Source organism: Poromitra crassiceps, assembly GCF_964638095.1.
Source record: "Poromitra crassiceps genome assembly, chromosome: 5".
Taxonomy (NCBI): domain Eukaryota; kingdom Metazoa; phylum Chordata; class Actinopteri; order Beryciformes; family Melamphaidae; genus Poromitra; species Poromitra crassiceps.
The window spans coordinates 25,222,472-25,243,498 of NC_139642.1; the positions used below are offsets into that span (position 1 = coordinate 25,222,472).

Consider the following 21,027-nt stretch of genomic DNA (forward strand, 5'->3'; position numbering starts at 1 on the left):
GAAAGTTCCAGACCACATGCTGTGATGGACCACAGTGCAGATGAAAAGACACTGGTGGACTTCATTGTGCAGACAGTCACTGGGAGTTGAGCTCCAATGTTCCAATTGGAAACAATAAATGGAGCCGATCTTGTTTAAGAAAGAAATCTCTTGTCTTTGTAGAGTGGTGGAAGAAGGGTATTTGGTCTATTACACACATCATGGATGACAGGCAATTTATAATGTTATAATGAATATTGTTTTTCCTCTTATTTGTTCCTTTGCTATTATTTCTTAATAATTTAGTTCTAATTCCCTTATGTGATTTTCTTGTAGGCCTACTGTTGACAGCTTGCTATGTTGTATTGAGTATAGTGTCCACTGTGAGATCATGGATTTGGAAGCAGAAAGTAGAAATAGGACTGAGGGATGCAGGGCAGAGTACTGGACACAAGCAAGTGAACCGGTCCAGATCATCATGTCCTCTGCAAAAGCAAACCCCACTGCTTCTCTTCCATCCTTCCATCATTCATCCTCAGTGATGAAGGAACGTCAGATCATAGCATGAGAAACATCATCCAGAATGAGTGATGGGGACATGAAGGAGCAAGGCATCCCACAAAAGGTGGACCAGTGCTCATAAAAGATCAATGCAGGTGCAGGTGTTAGATTTGTTGGGCAGAGAAAGGTCATGTTGGCTTAATTGCAGAACAAAAGGGCTCACAGCTGCACAGGACCACCGGTCAGGTGAAGTGTGTGTGTGTGTGTGTGTGTGTGTGGAGGGGGGGGGGGGGGGGCTAACCCATTATATTTGATTGCCTGTCATTTTCATATAATTTGTGGAAGCAAATAAATAATTCAAATGTGTGTTTGTGTGAGTGAGTGAACAGAGTGAGTGAGTGAGCGAGAAAGGGAAGGAAGCTTGTGGTTAAAGGAACGCTCTGCCCATTTTCAACCAGCTTTGTATCATTAGAACATCAATAGTATATCAGAAAACTGTAAACTGTTTTGAAGTCTGTCATTTAATTTGACAGTTATTGAGTGTTAAAGTGTGGACCAGTGACATCACAAAGCTGGTTGAAAATGGGCGGAGTGTTCCTTTAAGAAGAATTTAAGTCGAACTGAACCCGTTCGTCACGTGTGTCGCAGTCCGTTTCAGACTGAAAACATAATTTGTCTGAGATGACAAGTTGAGAAGCGGGCCATAGTATCATGTCGATGATTTGATTTGACAATTCTGTCGACTGGCTTTGGCATTGGTCAATCATGGCGTGTTCCACCACCAAATCGAGTGGGATTCAGCGTGTTGTCGTGCTACGCGAGTGAGATCCGAGGAGTACCAGGCAGGAAGGTGCTTTGTGCGGAGCGAGCGGACAATCCGATGCATGGGTGCTGCCCGCCCACCTGGAATCTCCGAGGGCAGACCCCTGACAACCACGCTCTCAAGCGCGCGCCTTTTACGCTATTTCTGTAAATACGATATCCCTGGAATGCACATTTTAATGAGCCAGTTACATTTCTTTGCATTCTTAGAGATTATAGTTTTTGTTTTTTGTTCATGTTTCTAACAATTGGCCTAGTTAGTTTATGGGATAGGAATTCTGCCAGATGACAGGCACTAGGCGCCATTTTCTACTTCATTTGGAAGAGAAAATTATCCTGAAATGAAGATCAAGGTTCAAGGTTCAAGGTTACTTTATTTTGTCTCCCAAGGGAGAAATTTGTCTTGGACACGGACCAGCAGCAAACATACACAGTACAGTGCACTACAAACATTAACAATGTGGCACACAGCCGAAGTAGCATTTTAACATCGCTAGGTGGTGCTGTCACGTGGAAGATATATTTGCGGCGCGTCAAGCTGCTGGCTGGGTCAAAGAGCATGGAAGGAAAGAGACGAAACTCCGGCCATTTTTGGAAACAGAATGCGCCTCGCAGTGGTCAGCTGCGGTAGCGCGGGCCCCTATAATCAGCCTCTCTAAACAGTAACTCAACGGGAGAACACTCTAAATTTCGTGGATTCACATCTTTTCTGGGCGTACTGTAAATCTTGATTGAAGTGGTGTAGTGCAGGGATGTTAAACAACAACCATATTGTGGAAACTAAGCAAATTTGTTCTTTTTTTTCTTTTAGTTTTTTCAAGATAAATAGTAAATGCAAAGGACCCGAGGTTAAAACCACGGCAACACACTTCTGACGGAGTGGACGACAACCGCATTAGCTATTTATCTTGAAAAAACTAAACAAAGAAAACGAAACATTTTGCTTAGTTTCCACAATATGGTTGTTGTTTTACATCCCTGCACTACACCACTTCAGTCAAGATTTGCAGTAGGCTACGCCCAGAAAAGATGTGAATCCACGAAATTTAGAGTGTTCTCCCGTTGAGTTACTGTTTAGAGAGGCTGATTATAGGGGCCCGCGCTACCGCAGCTGACCACTGCGAGCCTGTGCGAGGTTCTTTTGGCGCTGTCACGCTTCCAAAAATAAAAAATGGCGGAGGCTGCTGGGCGCTGATGTTGCAATGGGGCAATATGGAGCTTTCAGTTCTTTCCATAAAAGTTCTTTGGCTGGGTTCTCCGGTTCTGCAGATATGTACTATTGCTTTGCCTGCATCTGATTGGTCAGTCTAGAGGTACATCACGTTTCTCTAAAATGCTATTGGCTAATGGGGTAGCTGGGCGGGACTGAACAAGGCGGTGGAGAGTTTTGTTTCCAGTGTGTTTTGAGAGCTTTAACCAGTGTTAAGAGCACGGTTATCGTAGCGTTAGTGTCTGTCAACAAGATAACTGTTGACAAGAGGTGCTTTTACCGAGTGCTGAAGAGGACTTGACACGTTTCTAAGTTGTCAACCCAAGAACTGTTGGAAAAGAGGTGCTTTTACCGAGTGCTGAAGAGGACTGGACACCGGACAAAGCCAAGTTTGTGGCGGTCGTAAGTGTATGTTTTGTGCGTCTAGTTAGCTACAGAGTAACTGTGCCAAGCACGTCATTTGTTAGCCCACCAAGTGGCTACTACAGTATACAGAGCCAGATTAACACCCCCAGGGGCCCCTGGGCACTGAAGCTCCCAGGGGCCCCCTACCCATCGTCCGGATGTTTGGATGTTTTCTCGCCATATTTAGAGGAATATCTAATTTTAAATTAACATTAGTATTATACTGTTATGTCATTATTCAGTTTCTGAGATTCAGTTTCTCACTCACTCATAGGCGATTCTAGGCTTTGCAAACAGGTAGCACCAGCAGGATAAAAAATAATAGTCTGACTGACAAAGAAATTTTGTACATTTTAAAGTAAAATGCATGAATCTGATGCACTCTGAGAGCAAAAGGAAGAGCAGCAGCATTCTGAATGAGTTGAAGTTGCCTAAGTTCTTTTTTGGAGAGACCAGAAAAAAGGCTATTGTGAGTGAATGAATGACATTACCATCTCTCTTAAAGAATTATCGCTTAAGCGTCATTTCATGACATCTTTTGCTTCCCAGGTGCGCTGGATTTGCGTTGATCACTGACAGCATGTGTTGTTTGCTCGCCGCGTGCTAGCGGTGCACCATGATAGTGAGATCAAACACACCCTGCTGTAAATTCAGTGCAGGCTGTGCAAAGACTGCTAAACGGTTGTTTCACGCAGCAGTATCATTTAACCGCCCCGACGAACTTACTGGCTTCACTAGGCTGGCGATCATATCTTCGGTTCTGCAATCGGAGGTCGGATACGGGTCGGAGAGCTTTTTTTAACAGCCTTGCCCAACTATTGAGGATTATGCTGTGTGGTGCCGACTGCTGTACAGATAGATAGATAGATAGATAGATTTTTATTTCTGTGTCATGCACCATATTCAAGGTGCCCAGCCCGTCTGGGCTTACAAGACACAAATCATTCAAGTTCAACAATACAAACAAATCAACAAACAAGCTACAAAACGCTCAAACATAAACAAGACAGAGTTATATATTCAGATGAACAGCTTCTCCATTCTGAGTTTCCAAGCCCTCCCAATAAACCTGGCCAAACTGAAGACTTAATCTCTGATAGTCTATCAATATTAACCTGATATTTTTGACATGATAGAAGATTATCAATAAGCTGTATCAGAGCGAGACAACACATATCAGAGGATAAAAAGTATTCTGGGAAATTCCTCTGTCTACTTTTCGTTTGATTAGCATGCAATTCCAAACGTGATGCCACTTACTGTACAGTAAGTACAGTAAGTGGCATCACGTTATGGGGCTAACCTAACTACAGTACATACAGTAATTGGCATATATTTATTAACCTTTTCAATTGGATCATGGATAAGCCTCCAACAGTCACTCAGTGGTATCAGATTTTTTTTTAAATCGTGCCCATGGAGAGACTAGTGCTCCATCCAAGGGCAACAAACATATTTTCACCAAAATATGGAAACCTTTACTTGATTATCTTCCACATGATGTAGTTAGTTACCTTCTGTACATAGATATATATTTAGGCCTGTGTCAGGTCTGTTGGCTATATTGCTCACAATGCCTTCACTCAATGATGATATACCTGATGACATGGTGGCATCACTGATGGCGTCACAAAAAATAATGCGAAAAGTAGTAATCTTTGCAATTATCATGATAATGATTTCCACCATATTGTACTGTCAGCTGATGTGATGAATTACATCTAGGCCTAGCTATCTATCTATCTATCTATCCTGATGTACCCAAATAAATATATATATAGCCTATACAAAAAAAGACCATGAACAACACCACAGTTCTTGCTCATTTTTATTTCAAGTTAAGCCTCACATCATGTACTGTAGAGAGAGGGAGAAGAGAGCAAGACAGGCTGACAGGTGGATCAGTATCAGTACCACTCTTAGCCTGATTTCTCACAGATGCATGGAAAGATTTTACATGCTTTTTTGGGATCGTCTAGAGCTAGCAGTTGTTTGATTTGTTCCTCGGTTAAATTGCCGTAATTGACGTTAGGACCGTTCAACACGATGTCTTGATTGTCTTCGACCTTCCTCTTATTCTTGATGACGATAAATTTTCTAGAGAATGCGTCATGCTGTGAACAGAAAGGACAGGATCCAACATGCAGGTTAATGTGGCCTAAAGGCCTCGTCAACATACATCCATATACAGTACCTCAACGAACATGGTTTGGATACTGGTAAATTCAATATATCATCAAGCAGCAGCTCCAGGTGGTCTGATGTTATTTTATTGCCACCAAAGTCAGTGTTTCATATAAAATATAAATGGGAATTGCAGGAAACACCAAAAAGAAAGTCTGTGCTACACAGAGCCTAGCTGTACTAGTCTAGCCTAATTTTTGTTCCGTGAAATAAAATACATCGGGCCCTATCTTGGTACAGGCGCTATCCGCTTTTTGCCCTTGCGCACTTGTTTGCCGCACCTCACATATTGTAATGATTTATACAGAAACAGAACTGTTTAAAAATGATATAATTGTCTGAGTAGACGTGACCTCCCTGTTTTTTAAGTTAAAACAGCCCCAAATGTGGTGGGGATGCAATTCTCAGCGGGGGTGCGGAACTGAGCACGGCACCTGCAGCAGACGCAAATTGGAATTGTGCCAAGTCCCCTGTGCCCCAAAATCATTTTGGCAAAATGCCAGCGCAAACGGGATTTGGGCGGTCTTAAGCACCATAATTATTCACAGGTGTGGCCAGGCAATGCCTGGGCATTACGTCAATCAAACCAATCAGATTCCCGTCTCGCAATCGCTGTAATACAGTTTGCGCGAGGCATGCAATATGCTGTAATTCTGTCCATGCGTAATTTGGATAGGCCTATCTCACAACAACATCACATCATATACTGTAGCCTACCTGTTAAAAACATCTGTGATTTGATCAGGGGCGGAGCGACCCTATCAGCCTAGAGGGGGCGAAGCTTTAAGGGGGGCCCGGCCGGCGGCGAAGAAAAATGTGCCTTTTTTGCATGTTTGAATCTGTTTTAGCCATATTTAGTGGAATATCTCATTTTAAACACACCAATGTTATTGTCTATTGATTGAATTCCTCTCACACTCACACCACTGACTTTATTAAATAAAGTCATTTTAAGTCACAACTGTAAAATAGCTGATAGCCCCTATATCCGAAAACACAATTTGTCACTCATTGAGCCAAGTAATATTATGTCCAAGAAAGCCTACAGTGAAGCCACTTTACAGACAAGCTTGTTCTGAAGAAGAAAAAGAAAAACACAGTGAGGCCTCTTCAGATGTTTCAGCACCGAGGCACAGCTCTCGGTTCAGCACCACCGCAGATGGACAGCGACAGGCTGTCACAGACAGCACCCTGTCTGCCCCTGTCTCCCTCTCTCTCTCACACACAGACAGGCGCGGACTGCATAATCGGGCATGTCGGGCCGATGCCCGGTGGCCTGGCCTGCATTTTTTTTTTTTTTTTGATGGGGGCACACTGATGAGGCAGGGCGGGCGCACCCTCTGCCCCGGTGTACCCTCCGCCACTGGATTTGATGCAATATTTGGGTTCTTTGGTGACTGGGAAATAGAAACGTGTTTGCAACGGGGGAGAGAAGAGAAAAGATGGGAGGATTTAGAGTGGACTCAATTAAAACTCTGTGAAACAGTGAGAGCTGCGTGCCGAGGACAGAGAGAGATGGAGAGAGCTTGTCGACAGATCGTCTGTTGTGCATGCTAAAGACCCTCCGGATTATGGGATAGGTGAAGTAGGGCTGTGAATCTTCACTGGCCTCACGATTCGATTCGATTACGATTCAGAGGGCTACGATTCGATTACGATTATCGATGCATCTCGATGCATCTTAAATCGATGCATCACTTTTTTTTCCCAATACATGATTTATTTTTTCTCACTTTCTTTTTTCTCACCGTGTGGCTACTTTTAAAATAAAAGTGCATTTGGAATTGCATTGTATTATGATCCAAATAAACAACTGCATGTACTTCCATTATATTTTATTCGATTATTATTATTTTTTAAATCGATTTTTGACTTTTGTGAATCGATGCAGAATCGTGCACGTCCGCATCACGATGCATCTTATATTTGATTCGTTTTGACACCCCTAAGGTGAAGGTGAATAGCCTATTGCAAGTAGGCTACAATGTCCAACAAGTTTTCTCAATTAATTTGCCAGTAACCCCTCGTTGCGATGTGATAAAAGTTTTTCAGTGAATTATAGTTGATTGTCTCACTGAATAATCTGCTAGTTATCCAATGCCGCAGGAATGAGTCCGGAAAACATCGATGCTAACACTCCCGGTTCTTCACAGTTTTCGCCTGTGGGATTTTTGAATGGGTTTTTGGCGCGATGCTTCAAATAAGGTCTGTGGTTAACGCAAGCTTATTCAAACGCGAACCAGTGTTCAGTAGGATAATCTTCACACATGAGGACCACTTTTATGATTCTCCCCAGACGAGGTCTGAGGATCAGAAACCGGATAATCGCTGTCCGTTATTTTCATGTCCTAAAGTAACTAGTAACTAGCCTAGTTACTATTGTAGTAACTGTAACTGAGTTACTAAATTTTAAAAGTAATTAGTTAGATTACTAGTTACTGCCATAAGTAGTTAAGTTACAGTAACTAGTTACTGAGTAACTAGTTACTAGTTACTAGTTACTGTAACTTAACTACTTCTTGCAGTAAATAGTCATTAATTACTTAGTAACTAATTACTCCCAACACTGGTGGCTTGTCGTGTGATAATAAAGACGGGATATCCGTCCGACTTGGACTTTTTGTCTATTCTAATTTGAATACTTCTATATACTGCGGTCACTAAACAGTCTTGGAATTGCATAAATGCAATGCAGTCCAATGGCATTGCTCTCTGTCAGAACTTGCTTGGATGTCCTGATGTTGGTTTAGTAGCAAATTAAAGTAAACAGGTTAATAGCAGCATTTACTATAGACTGAACAAAATCATGAACAATGAAGAAAACCAGAAGGAATACAGTTCCACTTTTACTAAATAAACCAAAATTGATGTTCTGCGACAAGTTATATCATCCTGAAAACCCAAATATTTGAAACTAGTAAAATTATAAAATTATCTGTCAGTGCAATAAGGTAAATAAAATAATTTGTTGGTCCCCCATAGTAAACATAAACATTATAATGACATTTTCCAATATCTGTCAACCTGTCACAAGTAGCTGGCTGTCTCCTACTGGAACAATTTGGTGTACCCATTACACTTAACTCTGGAAATGGCTTCTACACCCTGCTTCAAATCATTCTTTATAAATTAGAATATAATGCAACTTAATCCCCATCCCCGAACCGACAACCTCTGGCAACCTACTCCCAAAGTTGCCCCCTACCAGCCCACCCTAATGTAGCAGGCTAAAATCGGGCCTGGGATAAATGCAGAGACTGTGTTTCACCGGCCACCGTCAGCATGAGTGTGTTGTGGGCTGTCGTGTGACAAATAAAGATGGGTTTATCTGTCCAGTTCTTCTTCCTAATTGTAGTGAGACCATTTTTCCAAACTAGACAGTCTCAAGTGCCTTTTAAACATAAAATCTGGATCATGTCAGGCTAGAGAGAGCAGGATATTTTCAGGTTTTACCTTTTTAAACATGAGGGGTCTTTGTTTAGAAACAACTGGATATGAGCCGTTTTTTCTGCCAGTGGGCGGGGGGTGGCGGTAGCATGTATCGATAACAAGAAATGTGATAGGAAACAGCTTTAGCGAATTTATACCCAAACTCCATTCAAAAACATGCCGTTTTAACAGAGGGTCAATTCCTGGCATTGTGCCAAAAATGAGGCAGTCAAAATAGTGGTCGCACCGTCGTCAATCACTATGGGTGATTTATTTTACAAGTGGCATTCAAGTCATATCTGACTAGTTTTAAATGTATTTCTCCCCACAAGGAGAGTCAGCTCCTATCCTCTCCGTAGTGTGGACGCACAGTCACACAACACTGATGCCTGCCTCAAATGGCTGCCTCACACGTTAGCGACAAATCTGGAGACTTCAAAAAACACGCCGTTTTAACGGAGTCCATTCTGACAACGAGGGGTGGCAATGTGCCAAAAATGAGCGCGATTGATTTGATTGATTGATCACTAGGCCTATGTCTCACTTTTTCTGACATGGATCAGCAGTAAGCTGTCTCCTCTCCTCGGTGTGATGCATGGAGTGGACCTGCCTGCCTGCATAGCCGAAGCGCGTTGGGATCCCTAGCTCTACCAAACAATTCAAAGCCGTTTGCAGCACTTGAGGAAACCGTGAGTTTGCTCGTTTAATTCGTTGATATAAGCGATTGCCCAAACGATTCATTAATTAATAAACTAGTGAACGTGAAGTGAAGTGAAGTGAGTCACGAAGAGCCACACCCGCCCACTCACCAGACGGATCTGCGGATAATGACCTGCCAGAGTTAAACAACAGCTCCTTTTGCGCTAATTCGGATCTTACACCGGCGAGCGAGGTGAATAAGATACGGACTCGCGGGAGTGCGTGTAGGCCGGCTAATTGTTGTTTAACATGCAGGCCAACCGGCTAGCAGGTTATAATACGGATTCCACCGCATGTTAAGAAGTGGCTTCACTGTATAAATGGCCTCTATGTGACCTCTATGATAATCACAGCATCATGAAACTTTACAGCCAAAGTAGAGACCTAGGGGCATTCGAAAAAAGAGCATCACTAACTTGTTTTAAAAGCATATATAGCCTACTTGTAATTCAAGAAAAGTATGCGTTTGTATTTCATATGTCATACAGTTCAATTTAGATTATTGAAACTTGATGAGCATCACCACAGTTTATACTTGTTTAAAACACATAGCCCTAAAAAAAGAAACTACGACGTAATGACTAAGGAAAATATGTCTGATCTAATTTTGTGATGAATAATTCACCAACACTACATGAAAATGAATGCAGACACTGAAGCGCATGCAAAGCAGTAGCAAGGTGATCGTCCACTGTTGAATCTGACAGAGTAAAAAAACAAAACATTTATTGTGTGTGTGTGTGTGTGTGTGTGTGTGTTCTAATGTCTTTGAATGTGCACTTTTAAGCCTCAAAGGAAAAATGACTTGTGACAGAAAAGAAAGCTATCTAGAATCATGAATCTTACCTGACATGCTAGCTCCTTTCCATAGCGCAGATAGTTAGCAAGGTGTTCACAGTTGTTGGCGAAGGGCCAGTAACGGGGAGTGTCCTTGATTCGCTCATTGATCCTCTTAATTATTTCCGCATCCTCTGACTTCTCGTAATTCACATCATAGAAATTGGTTACAGAGGGCTCCATGTCCCTCTCTTTCTTCATTTCAGCAAAACACACAGATACCTTCATGCCGCAAACTGCAATGATAGTGGGGATAAAGTATTAGAAATACTGTCTGTATAATCTCTATTGTCTTAATTAAGTTCACATGAGTTCTCCTGATTCACTCCTTATTTGAAGTTTGCACTCACTCATGCACACACCTAATTAGCATGGGGTGGTAGGAGCACTGGCAGCACTGACTAAGCAGCCCATGTGTGTTTTCTTCCCATGCTCAATTTTAAAGAGTTTTGCTGTTCAATAAACCTTGATTCACTTTGAAAGAAGTTTCCTGGAGTTCATTCCATTGTTCTACATCCTAACCCGATGCCCATGGTGATAGAAAACTTGGTTTGGGGCTGCTCTGCTGCCCTTTTCCAGGTATGCCCTAGGGCTGGGCGATAATTCAGTACTATCGTTTGTTGTCCTTCAGTGGTATCATATCATGATGATAATAGTTTCCATGTAATCATAAGATATATTATGATAATTTGATTATTAAACATGATTTTGCTTACATGAATCATATTGTGATAGAAATTATATTGATATTGAGAATGATCCTTATGATTGTTGTGATATTTGCTTGTACAGGTGAGTGTTATTGCCTGCTAGAAATGTCTGCCTGACGCCCCTCCTACAGTGCTGTAGGGTCAGCTGCAGGGTCAGCCGGGGACCACTGCTCATTGAGGTTTCGCTCCTTTCACCCAACAACACCTCCTGGTGGTGGAGCAGGGGTAAGGACGTCTCCCTGCCACCCCCTGCAGCTTCCCTTAATCAATTGTTGGACCCCCAATTCTTATCCCTCCTCCTCAGCCATAACCAGAAACTGCCCTTCTCTGCTTTCTCAGTGAGGGCTTTTGTTCTTACTTTGGGCCACTTGAGGTTATGTTTCCTTCCTGGCTCCCTCTTTTCTGTTTGATTGGGCGTTCCTGTTTGGATTGGATTTGTGTTTGGGGGGCTGTTAGGTCTGCTATCTTGATGCTCACATCCTGGGGGGGTACTACTGACGCCTCCATGGGAGATCCTCCACTGCCAACTGCTCACCTCAGCAACTTTGGGTCCCTCGGCTCCGTGGTTCTCTCCCCAGCTAAGGGGCTTGTCTGACCTGCCAGAGTAGTGCAAGGTTGCTGTTGGCCTCTCTCACTACACTTCACTCTCCCCTGGTGAATTCGTAGCCCCCTGAATGTGGTCACCTTTCCCCATCCACACCTGCACAATCGGAAGGTCCTTGTTAAAGTCATCCCCGCCTCTCGGAGGGCCTTCAGGTTGTATGTTCTTCTTTAGAAGTTCATAGTTAGATATATATCATATCGCCCAGCACCAGTATACCATATTTGTTCTGTTCTCTCTCTTCTCTCTCTATTCTCGCCCCCTGTTCTCTCACTTATGCACCAATAACGCTACTTCATTTGCTCAAAATGGCAGCTATGATTGACAGTTAAACTAACCAATGACTTCTCATGAATGACGTCACGATCCAACAACAACAATACAGTACCAAACAACTACCATTAAAGTTACAGTACCTTGTAACTTTAATGAAACAAGAAGAAGGATGGGTTTCTGGAGTGGTAAGTAACTCAGATGTGCGTGCTGGGAAGTCTGCTAACAAGCTAACAATATTTCAAGGTAATGATTGGTAGCAATAGCATCACCAAATGCCAGCACAATCAAAACTGAACTTACATGTAGGTGCAGGGCCAATGAAAACTTTGTAGAAAAGAAGAAAGGCCAGCTATCCATGTCCTTTTCAAAGTTTTAATCAATCTGGGTCAGAGTACAAATAACATACGCTTTTCGACGTGCTGAAACACCTACAATGATTGCTAAATTGTCATGAAGCTAGCTCATGTGTTGAAATTGACAAAACACCTAAAACACATTACACATTAAAATTAGTAAGTAAAATGCTGTTTTTAAAGTGAGTTTTACAGTATGTGTGTTGCTGCGGAAGGAACTGAAGCATTTTTCAAGTTTTACCAATGTGTAAATTTGCCTTTGCCATTTTGCAATTTGTAATTGCCCATACTTGCATGTGAAGAAAAAATTACTTACGATTGTAGTGAAATATGTCTTGGTCATCTTTTTTTTTTTCAAGGCCAGCAATTGGGCCTTTGCCCACATAAATAGCAAAGTGATAGTACATTATACGATCACATATTTTTAGTGGGAAACCAACCACATCTCCAAATGCTAAAGGGGGGACCTGTGAGGGTCCTGCCACCTGTGGGAGAAAGAAACTTGCTGAAATTATGTTATGCATTTACTACTAAACACCAACCACAATCAAAATGACTGAAAATACATTGATACACACAACACTCTTATAATTCATGTTCTCATGATATTAAATACATAATGAAATAATCATGGGTATTATCTAATATAAAGGTAATTCTGTATGTACTGTATGTATGTATGTACAGTATGTATTAGGGCATTCACAGACTAGTCGACTAGTCGACTAGTAAAACCACTAGTCGACACTGTGCTTAGTAGTCGACTAGTCTTTTTTTTTTCTTTTTTTTTAATCTTTAAGAAAGAACATAAGGTATTTACACGACATACATGGACTATCATATCCCATATCCCATATCCCCCACAAAGAACATCAAAACACAACAAAACAAAACAAGAAAACTGCATAAGATACACAATAATCCAAGAACAGACAAGACTATTGGACAAACAACCAAACAAAAACAATGCATTCAAAGTAAATACATAGATCTTGCCCTGTTGGCAGCTAGGAAATGCATACACTGTAGCTTTAAATTGGAAAGCATCCAATCCCCCAGCTGTAGTTCACTGGTGGAATGAACTCTCAAGCTACCATACGTTGGATAACATTTACTACAAGAGCAAAGGCAGATTCTTAGCAGGGCCGGTTCCAGAACAAGATGACTAGGGGTGCATCCCAGATTGGAAAGGGTGCAGATGCCCGGCCGAAGGCCGGGCCCATTCGGGTGGCCGGCCGAAGGCCGGCCGCCCGAAAAATTTGACATGTTATTTTACTAAAAATAATGCATTTGACCATCATTTCAAGTAGAATGATACCACCCAAGCAAAAATATTTCAAGTGTTTCAAGTGCTTTACTGAAATATTTGGACCATATAATGAGAATACAATTATCTCAACCTTAAAAGGTTACATATAGGTGCCAAAAAGCCATAAAATCACATCAAAGAACAAAGAAAAACAACAACTATAATTCAAGTTTAAACAGTAAGTGTGCAGCTGTAGCATTTATTAAAAAAAAAAAAAAAAAAAAAAAAAAAAACTTTTTTTTTTTTTTTTTTTTTACTTTTCAACTGAGCATGCAGACAATTAAAATAAGGGTGCAATGCATGCTTTTGCACCCCCGTAGAACCGGGCCTGATTCTTAGACATCCCCAAAATATGGCAACCACATACAGAGTTTGACTTTAAGAACTTTTTACCCCAGTGTCATTAGGCTTATCAGGATAGGAGCTGAATGCATTGTTTTTGTTTGGTTGTTTGTCCAATAGTCTTGTTTGTTCTTGGATTATTGTGTATCTTATGCAGTTTTCTTGTTTTGTTTTGTTGTGTTTTGATGTTCTTTGTGGGGGATATGGGATATGATAGTCCATGTATGTCGTGTAAATACCTTCTTTCTTAAAGATAAAAAAAAAAAACGACTAGTCGACTAGTCGACTACCTTTAGGGACGACTAGTCAACTAGTAAAATTCATGTGAATGCCCTAGTATGTATGTATTTCATGTATCTCGAGAACCGTTGGATGAAGTCGGATCGACTTCAGCTGACGGGGAGTCAGCTGAGGAGGACCTGATGGAGTGCAGTGCCAACGTTTGTGCAATTCGGCATAGCGCCACCTACTGGCGACACAAAAATGTTATCCTGACAAACCGTTCATCCGATTGACTTCAAACATAGGGACTGCGCTGCTAGGAACCCGACAGAATGCAGAGCCATTTGGCATAGTGCCATCTACTGGCAACACAAATCTCAAGAACCTTTTGTCCGATCAACTTCAAATGCGCTGCTGTGAGCCCGACGCTGTGCGGTCAAGAATGTCATGCAATTCAGACATGCACATAGTCATAGCACCACCTACTGGCAACACAACAATGGTTCATCTCGAGAACCGTTTGTCCGATCGACTTTAAACCTGGCAAGTGCGCTGCTGGGGACTCGACTCAGGAAAGTGCAGTGTCAAAAATTGCGTGCAATTCCACCAATCAGAACACAGCTTTCACGTATCTCGAGAACCGTTCGTCTGATCGACTTCAAACTTTGACTGTGCGCCGCTGGGGACCCGGGAAAGTGCAGTGTCAAATTTCATGCAATTTAACCAATTGGAGGGGAGCGGTGCAAGCAGGGGGAGGATGGGGGGGGGTGAAGAGTGGGAGAGCACGATGTGTGAATGGGGGAAGGGCGGGGAACGGGCACTGCACTAGTATGATCAAATGGCACAGCACAGGCACATTTGTATCATAAATATAATAATGAAAATGAAATATAGACATGCAAGCAACTTACCGGTACCTTACGTGCCCCTTGCACTAAGGTTGCCAGCTGAAGGATCACAACCACCAAAATCAGGTTCCTCATTTTCCCTGCAGTTAAGAGGACAGAGGAGAACATGTAACATCAAGGACAATGTGAGGCCTTCTGGAAAAATTGCATTACACAGTAGCAGGTGCAGATAATTGTGGCTGGGGGAGCTATTAAAACGGGAATTTAATTATTATTATTAGCGGGTGCTAATTTTTTCTAACTTTACGAGGCAGCTGGATTCACGTGAGATCATGAGATCACGATCACACAAGAAACACAAACCATGTGGCAGCATCAGGTTAAACATTTGTCTAAATGATCATATAAAAGCATAATAACAATGCAATAGATTAGGATGTGGATTGGGCCAGGTGTTATCAAAGTCTGAGACTGTGGGCCTCCCACCAGAGAAAGCTTGGAAAAAGGAGCCACCCTCACTCAATTCCTGGATGCCTAAATGGGATCATGATTATGTTATTTCATCCCATAGGCACTCAACAATTGATCCAAGATAGCCTGATATTTCACATACTTCAGAATACACCAAATACATAAAAAGGGTCTGTCTGAAGACATTTGTTTCTTTCTGACTCTGGGAAAGTTGGAAAAACTGTCAAACGACTGTATCTCTGAAAGATCTCTTTAACCAAATCACACACATTTAAGCTATTCTCCTTTTTATAACTAATATAATAACTAGTGTAATATTTTTTCACTTCCATTTAGTGAGCCTCCCCTGAAGCTGCTTGGAGCCCCCGTGGGGAGGCCCGCCTCCCACTTAAAAACCTCTGGGTTAGGCTATACTGCTATACAAGGAGGGCCACTGTTTTCAGGTTGTCCGTCCGCGATATCTCAGGAACGCCTTCAGAGAATTTCTTCAAATTTGGCTCAAACGTCCACTTGGACTCAAGGATGAACTGATTCCATTTTGGTGGTCAAAAGTCAAAGTTCAAGGTCACTGTGAACCAGCGTGGGAATTTCGTAATTTTAGAGGCAAGGCCATCTGGCTTCGGCATCAATTTGTTTTAGGGCACAAGGCCACATGCCAGGGCACAAAGGCAATTGCTCTATTGACATAGTGAAGAGCGATTTCTCTGAAATGTGCCAATTACACATCCTTTGCATAGCGTCGCTGTGCAATGAAAACCACCTAAGTCCATTTTTTATGATTTTTACTTTTGAATATAAATGGAATACTGTATATCCATTCTCCTCCATCTACTGGCAGGTTTTGGCATCTAAATGACCAATAAAAACATGTTTTACTGGGTAAGTATGTAACACGTACCACTATTGGATGCTAGACCCGCCCATCACATCACGTATGTGACAGTCAGACCTCCATGCTCCGCCCCACCTCATGAGGACTTCCCCAGAAAAGTCACCAGGCACGCTGCTGACCCGAATGCCGGCTGTGTTTCGGCTTGGTTTTGTGTGATTCTGGCATCGTCTGACGTAAATAGATCAATAAGGTGTTTTCGGGTTGTCCTTGGGCTGCAAACTCATTTAAAGTATGCAAATCGAAGTTGTTTCTGACAAGAATAATGTCACGTTACTCCGGGACTGCTCAACCCATGACAGAGCCACTCTCCCCGGCTTGGCAGAGTGAAGCGCTCCGCCCGCGCGTCCCCGCTGCCTGGAGCACAGCGGCTCGTGCTCGCGCTCTAAAAGGCAGGCGCCCACACGCTGCTCCTTGGCCAGCAGAAAGTGCTCCAGACTCGGTGTGATAATCCTGTAACAGCATTTGAGCTTATTCAGGTAAGATATTAATAATGTAATGACACATTCAGCGATAAACTGTCTACAATGAAGACATGTGTCAAATATGACAACGTGGTGTTCAGTATTTTAAAAGCACGGGTTTTTTTCATTTCCTGAAAAGTTGGCGATTTGGAGATACCGTAAGTGGCTTTCATTGCACAGCGACGATAGGGCAGGCTACATTAAACTGAGACCACTGACGGTTTAAAGCAACTGACTGCTACAGCCCTAGCATAGGCTAGTAGCAGGGCAGAGCAGAGGACGTGATGTGACCACCAGATAAATTGACAGATGAGAGAATTTATATTGTAAAAATAAATCAAGTATATCAAGTTCCCAAAAAATATAGACATTACCCCATGAATGTTTACAAAAGAAAACTATCAGATAACAATGAAAAACAGGGAGAATATAACAATGAATGTCTAATGTATTCATTCAGTGAAGCTGTTTGCCATTTCTCTTTTCAAAATTTAGATTCACTTGTGCTTACCCATCAAGTGGATTAAAATAGCCAAAGCCCAATCCAGTCCCCAGAATTGTCAAATAAAATCATCGACATGCTACTATGACCCGCCTCTCAACCTGTCATCTCAAACAAGTTATGTTTTCAGTCTGAAACGGACTCCGACCCACGGGCCACTACGGGGTCAGTTCGACTTTAAGCAAAATGGAGAAGGGCCTCATACAGCAGTCTTTGCCTGGAACCTCCAAAACACTAAAACCGCCACTGTGTATACGAAGGATCAGCCGATCAGCATTTTTGTAAATAAACGGCGTCACTGGGTGGAAACGGCAATGGGACCATATGGAGCCTGACCATGAGCGTCTCACTCTAGCCGGCTATGCTGTTCACTCTTTAAAAACTGTGATAGTTCACACAACTTTAGCACGACATGCATTATAGCCTACATAGAACTCTTGAGCTACTTCTGCCCTCACTCAGAATGTCAAAATATAAGCGATGTGATGTATAGTTTTTGAGATATTAACTTTTGTTTGGCAGAACTCATACTAGTTAACTGCTGTGGGCTTCCGCACTTCCGGGGGATTTGCGGGGATTGTGATGTTACGCTGATTTGTCCTATACAGTGAAAGCCATTAGATGTCCCTATAGAAGGAAATATGAGAGTTCAGTCTTACCTTCTTCACTGAGACGGTTGGAGTCAAAGTCAAAGGGGGAAGATATTCCCCTTATATACAGTTCAGAATAGACCCTAGTCTCTGTCCAGCCCATTTATGGCTGTCATCCACACTCATTTGAATGCTGAATCTTTTAGATAGAAGATAGAGCAATAATGGCATTTACATATTGGCTGTTCAATAATCTACTTTACCTTCATTTGACTGAACACACTTTCTCAGTGACACCCTGTTTCACTCACACATTTATGACTAAAAACTATGAAAGAAAAATCCCAGATCCCAGACCCACCGAAATCGAATCAATTGTTACTTGAAAACAAAACCTCCTTGGCGAAAAGAGAGAAAGTAAAGAAGTCTTATGGGGTTTGATTCCCACTTTGGATGAACGCCTCTTCCAAGATGGCGTATGGTCAAAATGCCTCCTGAGGCAGAGGAAACAATTTCCTTAAAGCAGCTACGAGCAACTTTTTCGATTGTTATTAAACAGTATAAATTTTATATCAATGCATCACATCTTACCTTTAATAGTCGACGAGACCAACGCAGAGTAGTCTCGCTTGAACCCCGAGTGAATCGGCCAGTGTAGTCTGTCTGTGGCCAGGGAAGATCAGGAAGTGAAATGAAATGGTTTGCAGCAGCCACTTCGGCCATAACCACAAAATAACTTCCAAAAAACCTGTTAGAATATAACGAGAGATGTTCCCGAGAGTATGCGTGGCGGTCACATTGTTTATGCTATGTTGCTAGGCAGCGCGAACGGGGTAGGCAGGCAGCTGCGTTTCACTTCCGGGTTTAGCCGGTCCGGCGGTAAGGAGAGAGAGAGAGAGAGCCCCCTGTTGACGCGAGTTTAGACAGACACAGACTTAATAATCACCTAAGGGAGCAATCTCCGATTCACACGGCTTTGGTCTCAGCTACTATTATAGGTAAGATGTGATGCATTGATATTAAATTTATACTGTTTAATAACAATCGAAAAAGTTGCTCGTAGCTGCTTTAAAAAGGAATTGAAAATTGAGCGACAGCAGTAGATTCCTCAGCTGTCCTGTCCAGGACGGTTATCATCCAGACTCATTTGAATTCTGGATTTGAGAGAGACCACATTTACAGTTTAGTCATTTGACTGATGATCTTATCCATAGTGACTTATGATGAATGCAGGAGTAGAGTAACGGCTGAACACAGCATGTGTATTTGCGTATCTGAACTTCTTGAGGTCCAGTTGCAGCAAAGCACGATAAGCTTCTGCTGCACCAGTCTGTTCTTGTTCTGCTATCTTGTTCTGCTCCTATCTATCTATGTGTAGGCGTAATACACAGCTAGGGCCTAGTTTTGCCTATTTTTCCATAAACGAGTCAAGTTGTACTGTGAGGAACATTAATGTACCATAGGCGACTTAGGCCACTTTTTGAGAGTTAGCCGTTTGTAGACTTATTAAATCCATAACTTAATCTAGCACTAACAGCCGTCACCCTCCCCCCCCCCCCCCCCCCCCCCACACACACACACACAGTAGCTTCAAGGTATTACATGTACACTTTACACCTCAATCTGATTGAAATCAATCGCTTTGAAGATTTCGGGTCAACTGTGTACATGGGATGTGATTTAATAGGATCTGGTGTTTACATTCACCCAGAGCATGCACCCATATAATTGAACAGCTGTGCAACATGCGCAAAAGTGATGAATACAACAACTTGACAGGTCTGCCAACTCTCGCATTGAGCATGAGACTCAAGCAATTGACACTTCTCACATACTTCTTCATTTTCATGCAGTGAACAATACATTCATATAAGACATATTTGTTTGTGACAAAATAATAAAGAAGAAATAAAAGAAATAAAAATAAAGACAGGGTTTGTCCGTCCAGTTAATATGGACTGTCGCACGGAAATGAAAGACACCGAATCCTGACGAGAAAACGTTTGGAGCTTTTTTTATAGCCTACTACTCCGTGCGGGTTTCTCATCGGCGGAGTGTTGAATATCTCCACTTTGTCCACGTGCATACACATGAGCCCTTTGCTTTCCTATTACCTCCTTTGCACAGTGCACTCATAAGAATCAGCTCAATTCAGGTTGTGCCTCCTTCTCTCCTTCTCAGGCCAGAGCCAGTCTCTGCTGGGTGAGCAAGGCCCTCTGGCAGAGTCGGAGCGCTTCCAGGGTCTGTTCCGCATCGGCCTGCTCCCTCCTATACAGCCGGGCCAGTGGAGCCTCCAGGCCAGGACTGATGGCCACCTCTCTTTCAATATTATAGGTAAACTAGAAATACTGCCTCGCGCTTGTATGCCTCTGCCAACAAGACAGCAGTCTACTTCCGTCACTTCCTGTACTGTTGCGTGTTTGTGGCTGCTGGTGGGCACTGGCTGCCGCTCCTCTGTCAGTCAGTCCGTTTTCTTTTGCTTTTCACCTGTTTTCTACTGTTTCCCCGTCGACTTTTGTTTGTTTTATCTTTATCTGTCTTCCCCTGTTCATCGTGTCTGTCTTTCGCTACTTCACTCTCCCTGCCCCCTGCTAGCCGGCTAACGCTAGCCAACAACAATACCTGTTAGCCGCCGGCTAGCACTACACCTGGCCTGCTTGGAGCTGCCCTGCTCGCTCTGTCCCGCTAATGTTTTCTGGATTATTCACACTCATTCACACTTCATTTTTCATTTTTACTGGACCACTCATTTTCCCGGATTTCCCCCTTCCTCTGGGCTTCATCTTCCCCTGGCTGCACTCATCCAATTCCCCTCTGTACCGTGAGTAGCTCACCCACCCCCCGTGCTTACTCCCACTGCTGCTAACGTTACATCCCACTCACACACTATCTATCCCTATGGCTCCCCTACTAAACCCTCTCTCCTATCTACAAACATTACTAAGCCTTTCTATCCCGCTAACCCCACCCTTCTGCTGCATGGTACACTCTGGTCTCCCTACCTCCCCCCCCGTCCACCTCCACTACTCCTCCCATCAACTTTTACTTCTTAACAATAACTACCGGTTACCCCCCACTGCCCTCATCACTGCTCGCACTGCTGGCATCCTCCGCTGTCGCCGATACCTCCACCGTGGCCCCAAACACTCCCGCCATTCACATTCCTCCACTATCTCCTTCATCCAAACCATAAGCTCCCACCGCCCCCCCTCCACTACACCCCCCCGCTCTGTCAACCTGGCTAACCTCCGTCCTTTCCACCGCGCCCCCACTACTCCACCTTTCCATCCACCCACCTTCGCCCTCCTCAACACCCAGGGTGTGTTCGAAACCGGGTACTCAACTACTCAACTACTTTTTCTCAATGAGTAGCTACTGCCTACT

At 42.9% G+C, this 21,027-nt stretch overlaps 1 protein-coding gene across 1 annotated transcript; it reads right to left on the bottom strand.

Annotated features, from left to right (window-relative positions):
- Positions 1 to 4,740: 4,740 nt before the first annotated feature.
- LOC310777169 (uncharacterized protein) lies at positions 4,741 to 17,832 on the bottom strand. The gene is made up of 5 exons (XM_083637439.1): positions 17,713 to 17,832; positions 14,791 to 14,867; positions 12,323 to 12,491; positions 10,076 to 10,302; positions 4,741 to 5,031 (listed from the first exon to the last, which is right to left on the bottom strand). Exons 1-5 carry the CDS (start codon positions 17,804 to 17,806, stop codon positions 4,837 to 4,839), a joined length of 762 nt encoding a protein of 253 aa, XP_083493565.1. The 5' UTR covers positions 17,807 to 17,832; the 3' UTR covers positions 4,741 to 4,836.
- Between the last annotated feature and the right edge of the window lie 3,195 nt (positions 17,833 to 21,027).

Bases quoted from the DNA above. Each gene is read 5' to 3' on its own strand.
- LOC310777169 (XM_083637439.1), bottom strand. From the start codon at position 17,806: ATGGGCTGGACAGAGACTAGGGTCTATTCTGAACTGTATATAAGGGGA. The intron at 10,303-12,322 runs GTAAGTAATTTT...CTATCATTGCAG, and splicing joins AGACATATTTCACTACAATC to TTTGCGGCATGAAGGTATCT. The intron at 5,032-10,075 runs GTAAGATTCATG...TTCTGTTCACAG, and splicing joins GAAAGGAGCTAGCATGTCAG to CATGACGCATTCTCTAGAAA.